At 32.5% G+C, this 12,399-nt stretch overlaps 3 protein-coding genes across 3 annotated transcripts; all 3 read left to right on the top strand.

Moving 5' to 3' along the window:
• The first annotated feature begins 2,398 nt into the window (after window positions 1-2,398).
• On the top strand, window positions 2,399-2,818 carry LOC112593926. The gene has a single exon (XM_025338519.1). The coding sequence runs from the start codon at window positions 2,399-2,401 to the stop codon at window positions 2,816-2,818; it is 420 nt and encodes a 139-aa protein (XP_025194304.1).
• Window positions 2,819-4,469: 1,651 nt separating this feature from the next.
• LOC112593927 (general transcription factor II-I repeat domain-containing protein 2-like) lies at window positions 4,470-4,781 on the top strand. The gene has a single exon (XM_025338521.1). It carries the CDS (start codon window positions 4,470-4,472, stop codon window positions 4,779-4,781), a length of 312 nt encoding a protein of 103 aa, XP_025194306.1.
• Window positions 4,782-5,740: 959 nt separating this feature from the next.
• On the top strand, window positions 5,741-7,065 carry LOC112593928 (KRAB-A domain-containing protein 2-like; the record flags this gene model as incomplete). Its single annotated transcript, XM_025338522.1, has 2 exons — window positions 5,741-6,938; window positions 7,010-7,065. Coding segments are annotated over 2 exons (1,254 nt in total), but the record flags the coding sequence as incomplete, so codon positions are not given.
• Between the last annotated feature and the right edge of the window lie 5,334 nt (window positions 7,066-12,399).

The raw sequence follows: 12,399 nt of genomic DNA on the forward strand, positions 1-12,399 counted from the left end.
ATAGCGTAAAGATTATTAAGGTTGTATAAGAATGCATCGGCGTATAATAGAAGCACAAATGTCTATTATTATTATTCATTGATGGCATTTTATAAATTAAAGTACAAAATTAAAATGTTAATAACTTCTTTAATTATTAATGATACGTCAAAATTCATTAAAAAATAAATCGTATATGAATCGTATTTCAAAAAAAAATGTTCCCATTTGAATTTTAAAAGTTACCCCTAAAATTTCCCCTTTTTAATTAATAAAAAAAAAAATTTATATCAAAATATTTTAGCTTATATGATTCAAAAAGGTTTTCACATAGGTCATTTTTTCATAATTTAAATATATCATGCTGAAATCTGCTGTCACATGAAATTTGGAACACCCTGTATAAGAAAATTAAGACAATTTTTGGCGGTCCAGTTATTTCCCTTCCGCGGGCCGGACATGGCCCGCGGGCCGCCTATTGCCAACCCCTGTTATATACAGTGGAATCCGCTTAATTGGGACACATTGGTCGGGGGTCTCCCTAGTTATTCCTAACCTTTTTGCTACTACAGACTAGTGATGGTAAACTGCTATTTATTTATTTAGCAATAGCTATTGCTATTGCTAAAGTAAAATAGTAGTGATAAATAGCAGCTATTGCTATTTTTTTTAAAACAGCTAATAATAATATGTTATCGTATATTTTCTATTTTATTAGCAACTGCCAGCTTATGGCCTAATGCTATTACTATAGCAGTTAGCAAATAGCAATACCAAATAAGCTGTAAGATGAATAAATATTTAATTTACCATTCCTATAATATCTGCTCTAGGCCTTGTAGGCGGGCAACAAAGGATTTTACCTGGGTTTTGAGTGTGTTGATGTCCGATCTTGTCTTAAAAATAACAAGTGTAGCCAAGTTATTGAGTATAATTCAGCTGAGTTAGATACTAAAGTTAAGTCTAAGTTGTGAGACAATAGTTGTTAAAAATACTTTTAACTCAGCAAATTTAAAGCTAATATGGAAAAAAATATTAACTTGACTCAGTTAAAAAGAAATTAATTAATTATATGTAACTATCATTTGGGTCACACATAATAAATAGTGATTTCAGTACAACTTTAAATTGTATTAAATTATGACTAAACACAAATATTTTATTAGAAATTTATCCTATTAATACAATTTATTTGCATAATTGTACTTAAATAATGGCATATAGCATCATTAGACAAAAAAATAGTTCAATTAAAACACAATTATTAAGTTTATTGTAAAATTATGTTAAATATTATGTGTGAGTTTAAACTAGTTAAACCCTAAATACTAGTTAAATGAATGAAAAAATAAGTTAAAAATATAACATAATAATATAGGGAATAACATTATATTATAAGTATATAATATATATTATTTTTTCATACATATTAAACATAGTAAAAAATGCAAACAATACTAATCCACTTTTAGGCAAGAATTAACACGTTAACTCAAATATCAACTCTTAGGCCTACAAAACAATTCATGTGATTGAATGTGCACATTCTACCCCTGTACATCATCGTTGCATATTGCATTGTCTGTGGTAAACACTGATACTTATACTGATTTTCTAGTTCTTCTGTTCAGTTATTTGTATTTAAAGTGATTAAATATTTCAATATGAATCGTAAGACAAGTGACAATTTATATCAAAATATTTTAGCTTATATGATTCAAAAAGGTTTTCACATAGGTCATTTTTTTCATAATTTAAATATATCATGCTGAAATCTGCTGTCACATGAAATTTGGAACACCCTGTATATCCTATGTATCACTCCCCCTCTGTCCATAACAAAAATTAAACTAATATTGAAATCGATTTCATTAGGCACTGAGACAATAATAACGGTTTATGATTATCTGTATTCTGTGTTGTTGTTAGGTTACGGCTGCGGGTCGAGTCACTTGCATTCGCGTGTGTGTGTGTGTAAAATACAATATTCAAAGGCGATCTAATTTTATGATTTATTAATAAATTAGGATAGCGTTCATCGTATACCGCTGTTTATAATAATAGTCACGATAACAGAACACCATACATTGAACCTACTTCTTGAAACACAAATATTATTTAGTTCAATTTACGCGTTGCGTTTGTCGTTCGTCGATAAATTATTATAATTATTCGTATTCGTAGTCCGTCGTGTCTGTAGTGTTAAAACTTATTAATTTATAAATATTATTCGTGTGCAATCGAGTATGTTTTCAAAAAACGTAAAATTGACAATGAAAACAGAAAGTTTCTGGCTGAGTGGACCGAACAATATTGTTTTACACTTCCAGTAAAAGCTGGAGCTGTTCCAGTTTGTCTTATATGCAATAGTACAGTTGCTGTCGTTAAATGTGCTAATTTAAAGCGTCATTATGATACAATGCATAAAGATTTTGAAAAAAAATTTCCTCTTGACAGCGCAGCGCGTAAAAATAAGCTCCAAGCGTATCTCCTGTCTTATAAAAATGGTACAACTATGTTAGTACAAAATATGAGTGGGCAAGAAAAGTCAATAGAAACAGCATTGCGTGTTTGCTGGGCGTTAAATAAACACCAAAAACCATTTACAGACTCAGAAATTGTAAAAGAGTGTATGTTGGAAATAGTCACTGCACTTTTTGAAGAAAAAAAGGACATACTTAATGCTATTCAAAGTATTCCTCTATCAGCAAGAAGCAATACAAGAAGAACAGAACTATTAGCCGATGACAACAAAAATAATTTAATTCACATTTTACAGATGGCTCCTTGCTACGCTATTGCAATTGATGATTCATGTGATATTGTTGATTCTGAGTAGATGTCAATTTTTGTGCGCTTTTTAGACGTTGAAAGTAAAGTATTTAGAGACGAGTTGCTAGCATAATTGCCATTGAAATGCAAGACTCGTGGAGAAGATTTGTTTAAAACTCTTGACGACTTCATGACTAAATCAAATATTAGTTATGATAAAATTGTGTCTATTTCAACTGATGGCGCATCGACAATGATTGGTAAATAAAAGAGATTTGTTAAGAGAATCAAGGATAAGAATGTTGAAATACTTTCATATCAATGTATAATACATCAAACATCCCTGCGTGGCAACTTAGTACAACACTGAAGGAAGTAATGGACATAATGATCAAGTTGATTAATTTTTTGAGGTCCCGATCTGCTCTTCAGCACAGGCAGTTTAAAGATTTTTTATTTGAATGTGATTCAGTGTATTTGGATTTACTTCAACATAACAATGTCCGTTGGTTAAGTAAAGGCAAAGTGATCGAACGTTTTTGGAGTATAAAAGAAGAAGTAATCACGTTCTTGGTAAACTTGGATTCAGTAGAATCAAAGCAGTATCATATATTCTTAACAAATGAGAGCAATATGCTATCTGTGGCATTTTTAAAAGACATTCTTGGATATTTAAATGTATTTAATACTGAGTTACAAGGGCAAAAAAAGTTAATTTGTGATCTGATATCAAGTGTATCTGCTTTCCGACGAAAACTTGAAATCTTTGAAGAAGATATAAAAAATCAAGATTTTATTCATTTTCCAACAATCCTAGTGTTGCGTCAGTGAGCCTCTCTAACACCTATCGAGGTTGTTACTGATCACACGGTCCTCCGGAACCTCGGAAGTGATGGGGGGAGCTTACGTTGTAATTAATTAAAAGTACCAACAATAATATTTAAGCGAAATATATATGTATTACAAAAAAATAACATAAGGAGAGCACCATTAACAACATATGTATATATATGGGGGGGAATGGGGAGCACCACCCTGAAGAGAGCTGGCTTTGATGACGGTCTTCAATGAACGGAAGTTGATCTGCCTTCCTTATTGAGCTGTGGAAAACTCCGGAGCTGGAACCACGCGGATGTCGGAGAGCGCCGAACTGCAGTATACGCGAATACGGATCACGCACACGTATACGCGTTATTGAGGAGCGGAGCACGAGCGAACGGTGAAATCGAATCGGATAATCACCTTAATATATTACAACAACCAATTGACACAAGAGCTATATGCAAATTATGAGCAAATTGCAAAACACGAGAGCACGTGAAAATAACGGGCGACGGAGCAGAACGCGAACAAAAAACCGTTGGCGGCGGCGTCCGCATTATTACCCGAACCAGGGCGGCGGGCGCAACAGTGTCACCAACATTAGGAGTGACCGAGCGCGGTCGTGGATCATATGTCCAAGACCCGGGGCAACGTGAAGTGGGTACAATGGATAAACGGATCGAACACCTAGAATATAAAAAGACTTCGACATAGACTGCAGTATGTTTTTAAGTTTTTAATCGGACCTTGGTGAAGAATTTGGTAAGAGATTCAAAGACTTTGCAGAAATTGGAAAACTGTCTCATTTTTTAAAAAATCCGTTTGAAGTTTCTCCGACTGGAGAATAAATTGACGTTAATACAAAATTATTCAAACTTCCAAAATCTTCACTTTAAATGGAAATTATTGATTTGCAAGAAGATATCTCATTGCAAATGAATAAAACTTCGTCTACTGAAGATTTTTGGATAAAGCATGTCTTGGATAAATACATGAACTGTAAAACCCTTGCCATAAAATTAGCTACTATGTTTGGCTCCACTTTTGTATGTGAAACTTCGTTTTCAAAAATGACATTTTTAAAAAACCGATACCGTTCAAGATTAACAGATCACCACCTTGAAAACACTTTACGCATCAGTTGTTCTCCAAGAGTACCAGATTTTAAAAAATTAGCTCAAGGAAAGAAATGTCATTTTTCTCATTAATACAATTTTGTTATTATTAGTATGAATGTATAATTACTTTATAAATAATTAAATACTTTGTCTTAAAATGTGTTTTTAATACAAAAATAAATACATTAATGATAAAATTAAGTTTAAGATTTTTTTGGCCCTCAAAATTTTTTTTTTTTAAATATTTGGACCGCCATTTAAATTAATGTCCGACCCCTGGTATATAATATTACAAGTAGTAGTACCCACAAGTAGATTGCTACTAGTCGGGACTGATACATTACTAAATGGCTGAGAGTGAGTTACGGCTTGGGCTGAGGGTGAGTTGTGGCCCGACTTGTCGTTTCCGGTGTTGATGATCGGTGAATTGCAGCCCGGTAATATTTTAGATATAAGTTAGTTGCGGCCCGAGTAGTTATCATTACACCAGTTATATATATGTTACGGGCAAAGTAGACTTTCGGGCAATGTGAACATTGCCCGGTCTATGTATACTTTGCCCGCTGTTTTTGGGCAATACATTAAAATACTATTTTGACCGGGCATGGTTATACTTTCACCGGTCCAAGTATACTTTGCCCGTAGTAAATTAGACATTGTAACTTAAACTATCAACTATAATATTATGAAATCATTGTCTGTTAGTATTTCAAATACCTATACTAGTATGAGCCACGAGGTACCAATATACAAAACTCTCAATATTATCTCGTCAATTATCGTAGTTTCAAGATTATATTATCGGTAAATCGGTTTTACCTTTTAGATATTGTACAATAATTATTATCGCAATCATTGAATCGTACAACGTATGAGTTGTTAATACCATTGAATACAGCGCAGTTGAAAGTCGTTAGTAGGCATCGTCGTAGTGTTAGTGTAGTGTTCGCTGTATAAACGTGTGCGGTATTTAAACTAAATTAATTGAAATGGAAGGGCAATATTTAAAAAATCTAGAAATTGCATTAAAAAATAAAAATGTTAATAGTACATATTTAACTAAAACTAAATACGATGAATTAATATCTGAAGTAAAAAAACTTAAACTGAAATCAAGAGGCCATAAACTTTTGAAAAAATATGATGTAATAACAGTATCTGACGTGGAAAAATTAATTGTTCCAGTGAGTAAAGGTAATGATTTTAAGTACTATGTTTTTAATGAAGAATTATTTAATGTTATTCATGATACTCATTTAATTATCGGTCATGGTGGACGAAACCGTATGGAATATGAGCTTAATAAAAAATATAAAAATATTACAAGAGAATCGATTATGTTATATTTAAATCTATGCATATCTTGTCAAAAAAAAGGCAGTACTGCAAAGAAAGGTCTTGTTGTAAAACCAATCATCTCAAATGAATTAAATTCTAGATGTCAAATTGATCTTATAGATATGCAAGCACAACCTGACGGAAACTATAAATTTATTTTAGTGTATCAGGACCATCTAACAAAATTTGTTTTGCTTCACCCATTAACGCATAAACGTGCCGAAGAAGTGGCTTATGTACTTCTTGATATTTTTACAACATTTGGCGCACCAGCGATTCTACAAAGTGACAATGGCCGAGAATTCGTAAATAAAATAATAAACGAATTATGTAATATGTGGGAAGATTTAAAAATTGTACACGGAAAACCAAGACATTCGCAAAGTCAAGGGTCCGTCGAAAGGGCCAATCAAGATGTGGAAAACATACTTGCCACTTGGTTACAAGACAATAAAACAAAGAAATGGAGTGAAGGACTAAAATTTGTTCAATTTATGAAAAATCGATCATTACATCATGGAATAAAATGCAGTCCATATGAAGCAATGTTTGGATGTAGCGCTAAAATTGGATTAAAATCATCGGCACTTCCAATATTAATAATTAATAATTTAAAAACTGGAGAAGATTTAGAGGAGGCTATTACATCATTTACATCCATGAATACTGGAGATCATTGTGAAGTTGATGAAACATTAATTGAAGAAAAAATAGATAATAGAATAAATAAAATAATTACTGTAAGAACAGAGTCAGTCGTAAATTTAAAAATTCAAGCTAATCGAATGAAAGAAGAATCCGAAAAAAGATTTTGTGATGCAAAAGTGGGTGAAACCGTCAAAATCAAAATACCTGATGTAGACAGAGCTCGCAGCGACCTTCGTTGTATTCTTGGAGTTATCCTAGCAGGTAAAACGCGAATTTTATTATACATTTAAGTATAATACACATCATTTTAATATTTTAATTTATTATTTTAGTTCATGACAATAACTATAAGATAGGAACCACCGAAGGAAAGTTGGAACACACATAATATAGTCGTAACCAGTTTATTACGTGCAAAGAAAAATTGATAATTGCAGAGGAGGTGCTTGATCTAACAATTACATTACGAGAAGCAGCGAGGAAATATTCAAATTTAGGAGGACAGGGGTTTGATAGGTGTAATTGTACCCAACAATGTTCAAATAAAAAATGTAAATGTAAAGCGGCAGGGAAAAAATGTAATTCGAAATGCCATTCAAATAATAATTGCAAAAATAAATAATTAATATGATGATATTTATGTATTGTTTAATGTAATTGTGATAAAAAATGTAATGATAATTTTAAAAAATAAATAGTTAAGGTAATAATAATAATATTCAAATAATAAAGTAATTAATAAGATTGATAAGATTAGAAAGGTTTATAATTATAACATAAGAACTTGGTTTATATTGCCCCTGCTAGACTGGGAAATTCTAACTAGTCTGGGTAATGTATAATTTTATCTACATTGCCCATCATAATCGGGCAGTACCATAATGCCCGGGCAATGTAAACATTGCCCGAAAGTCTACTTTACCCGTAAAATATACATAACTATAAATGAAAGATTCGCTATGTATATGGGAAGTTATATTTTTATGTAATATAGATCGGGTTTAGGACATTTCGCCGCGACCAATTCGCCACAGCCATTTCACCGCGACCGTTTCGCCGCAGACCCTCTCGCCCCCACACCGTTTCGAGCAGACTATTCGCCGCCGGACTATTCGCCACAGTCGTATCGCCGCCGGACTATTCGCCGCAGTCGTATCGACGACGGACTATTCGCCGCGAAGAGAATCTCCCCACGATATATTAAAGATTAATATAGAACAACGCTAAGAACTTTGCAATTACTTTGATATGTTCCTCAATTTAAATCAAGTACATTTTATTACCCCCATTGTCTCACACTTGAATTTGCAGCTTTAATTTCCGTTTGTGCATAAGCAGCCATGCGTTGCTTGTACACTTTGGGCAGAAGTCTTTTTTAGAGTGCATTTATACGTAATAAACACATTATTGTTCTTAAAAGTTGTAATTTTCATTTAAAATAACACCCTGAACTTGGATCTGATATTGGCACACAACAATTGGCACTAATATGTTTTATGTTTATAATAAGTACAGTAGAACCTCATTAGTCCGGACTTCGCTTAATCCAGACACCCATTTATAATACGTAAATTACGCTAGTTTATGTCGTAGATTAAGATAAACAAGAAAACGAGTTCTACAAATATCCTATAGATGTAGGTTATTTCGATTACATATTTATCACATAGCTTATGCCATAGATTAGAATAAACATGAAAACGAATTCTACAAATTTCCCATAAATTCGGATTATTGCGATTACTAATTTATCAATATCAATAGTCATTAATGTTATCCATATTATGTACAGTATACGTATAAGCGTTAGTCGGTTTTTTGATACGCTTCGGAGTGTTTCGTGCCTATATCGTTTCGTAATTTATACTTTATCCGTAAATGATGTCGTTAAGTAAACCTAGTCAAGGTAAAAAGCGTAAGCATATGTCTCTTTCTCTTAACGAGTGTTGCGTCCGTTATGTCAACGTCGATACATATATCAACGTAGAAATAGAAATACTAATGTTTGCAAGTTAAAAGATTAAGTCTTTATTTAATACAATTAACTCGTACAAGAATACAATTTTATAAGCACAAGATGGTGTGAGTGGTGTTACGACCTGCCTCTGAAATACTGATAGACGAGACCGTGAGTGGTGTTACGACCTGCCTCTGAGCGTCTCGAATATCCCTAACCGTCTGCTGAGCTCTTGCCCTGGTCTCCCTTATATATGGTTAACCGTCAAGAGTGGTGACTGAGGAGGTGGTGACTTCCGATGACCTAAAGGAGCTCTCTAAATTAAATGTATTATTCAGTTGGGTGCCTTTCCTGCGATTTCATCGGTTCTAAGAATTACAAGACGTGTGATCAAGTCTTGATTGTCATATTAAATAGTACAATGTTAACACTATCGTTTACTCATCATTTCTGAGAAGTCCAGGACGTGTGATCATGTCTTATTCATTATATTAAATATCACGATGTGCAGGTGATCGCCATAGCCGTTCGATACTACACTGTTTGAATATGTTATTCCATCGGTATACACATCACCTCTTCGTATAATATATATGTGTAAAATAACACGGTACGTAACACGAGAAACTCTGTGTAATAGAAAAACTCGAATAGGGAGCGTCTGTGTCTAGCATTTGTGCGCAATATGGGATTGCCAAACAAACCATCTCGGACATAAGAAAGAAAAAAGACGATATAAGAAAATTTGTTCTAAAATTTAATGTAGAAAAAGAAACAAGTGTTGTAAAAAGAATGCGGTTGCCACTAGATCAATTCCTTGATGATGCAGTTTACAAATGGTTTTGTCAACTTCGCTCTTCCGGATTGGCTGTCCGTGGAGTTGAAATTCAAGCTGCAGCGGATAGATTAGCTAAACAGTTGAACATAAATAACTTTAAAGCCAGTTCGGGATGGCTGTTTAGGTTTAGAAGGCGTCACAATATAACAAATAAAAAAATATGTGGTGAAAGTCTTAGTGCCAACAATGAAGCTGTTGAGCCATTCAGGAAAAAATTGAATGACATTTTAAAAGCTGAAAACATACTACCTTCGCAACTGTACAACTATGACGAGACAGGGTTATATTGGAGAGCATTACCAGACAGTACCCAAGCGTCCAAAGCTGATAAAAACACGCCCGGTAGTAAGATTAGTAAAGATCGAGTTTCTGCATTACTGTGCGCTAATACTGACGGAAGTCATATGTTAAAGCCTGTGATTGTTGGGAAAAGTAAACAACCACATGCAATAAAAAATATTATGGACTCTTTACCAGTTCACTACTACAACTCGAAAAGTGCGTGGTTTACTTCAGACATTACAATAGATTGGTTTCACAAAAAAGCAGTGTGAGAAATTAGAAAATATCAAACAGAAATTTTGAATATTCCTGACGACAAAGTGAAGGCCTTAGTTCTACTAAACAATTGTCCAGCACATCCACAAGTTGAGCAGCTTACTAGTGGTGATAAAAAGATCACGTGCATGTTTTTGCCAGCAAACACAAATTCTCTGATTCAGCCTATGGATCAAGGCGTCATCTACACAGCCAAACGTCTATACAAAAAGAGGCTTTTAAATGAAATTTTAGAAGTCGAGGAACCAGCTACCGGAGAAGAGGATAGAAGAGGTAATAAAACGTTACAGAATCTCAAAGATATAAAACAATCAACTTTGATTAACTCGTGGAAAAAACTTTTAATAAATGAAGATATTGAACCAGATACGACTGAATTAGAAACAGAGGATTTTCACAACATTTTCCACCAAGGAGGTGAGAATTCAGCTACACTGGAAGACATTGAATAGTGGCTAAAAGCAGATGAATGTGATCTAGGTTATCATATTTTAACAGAGGAGGAGATTGTTGAAAGTGTGACCGCTGCAGAAAGTTCTGAAACGGATGAATATGATCAGGATGAAGCAGACGATAATGTGAACCCTAAGCCAAAACTTGGCGAAATTAAAGATCATCTAAACATTGTCATTAAATACGTTGAAGATAACAACAATGAAATCATATCTGCGTATTATGAACATTTAAGGCATCTTCGTGAGTTAATCAATAAAGAAATCAATGTGAAAGAAAGACAGCCAAAGATTAGCAGTTTTTTTAAACCAGTAAGCGTGTCAAGTGTGAATAATGAAGGTGAGCCTTAATATGTACTGTATTAAGTGTGTAATGATTTTAATACAATTATGTATCATGTATTTTTAGGTTAAATATTGTAAGACATACATATGTATTTATATTCAGTTTGAAATTTGTATAATAAATTAATATCCAATGCATTTTTTTTTTAATTTATAATTTACGATTTTTGGTTATTTTGTTTAATCCGGACTTTCAATAATTCGGACAACCTAGAGCCCCGTATAGTCTGGATTAATGAGGTTCTACTGTACATACAATTACCCAGTGCCGTAAAAACCGGGTGTGCAGAGTGTGCATTGCAGACGGGCCACGGGCCTCATACTAAATTAAGGGGCCCCAAAGTCAAAAATTCATAAAATCTTATGACATAAAACAATATCAAATATTTATTATTTATTTAGAAATTAAACCAATGTTATTTACTTATAATATACACTGTGGCCCTTATCGAAATTAAGAAGTAAAATTATAGCTATTTTAGTCTGGCTTTTCGTTATTATGTTATTATTATTATTATCATATCTATTAATAGTTTTGGTATAGTAACGTATTGGCTGCTTATCGGCTGGAATTTCTAATACTGCCGTTCTCCCTACCCTCCCATTCATACTAAAACGCATCCAAACTATTTGTATACAGCAGACTACTTGCTTTTGCTCTATTTTGAATGCGCATCGGTGTTAATGTTAACTTTTGAATTAAGTCCTAAGTAAACTCTAGTAAAGCATGTACCGTGTATTTATATTTTATTTATAAGTTCTTTCAATTATGTCAAAAAGAACATTTTTGATTGGTTGTGAAAAACGAAAAATAAAATGTAAACGACAGGAAGAAAATAAAAAAATTGTCAAGTTCCTTACTTTGTTGGACTAAAAGTAAGTTATTTTATAATCATATTTTTGTAATTTAAAATATTAAATGGCTAAGTTATTACCTAAGTTATTACTTATTACTAATCAAAAGTTTTAACCACTGACTAATTAAATATGAGTAGTTGACTTTAAATAATTATATAAAAAAATTCAAAATTGTATACCTATCTATGCTTTTTCTACAGTTTTATTCTGTGTTTTAACAATACTTTAACTGTGTTCACCTATGTTTTTAAAATTCTTACTATACCTATTTATTTTTAATTTTAAATATTCATCAACTAGTTCAGGATGATGGACATACATTAACATCAAAATAAAAAATTGATTACTGATTCTTTTTCAAAATTGTAACTAAATTACTCTTAAGTTACTTTTTATGAAGGGGAGTCAAATTATATTACTTTTGACAACTTAATTACAATAGCAATTCCTTGTTTTAAAGTAACATTAGTTATGTCAAATAAGCAATAAGTATGGCTATAACTATAAGAAAAATATCACAGTCAAGAATGTTTAATTTATAAATAAAAATGCTAAACATTTATATGATATTATGTTATACATTTTTAATACCTATATATAATATATATATTGATATATACATAGGAAAAAATATTGAAGTCTTTGTTTATTGTTTCCAAAATTCTTCAATCTGTTTCTATAGATTTACAACAAGCATTTGAGCTGTTAAAAAAT

Source organism: Melanaphis sacchari, unplaced genomic scaffold (assembly GCF_002803265.2).
Source record: "Melanaphis sacchari strain LSU unplaced genomic scaffold, SCAv2.0 Contig2146_pilon_pilon, whole genome shotgun sequence".
Lineage (NCBI taxonomy): Eukaryota > Metazoa > Arthropoda > Insecta > Hemiptera > Aphididae > Melanaphis > Melanaphis sacchari.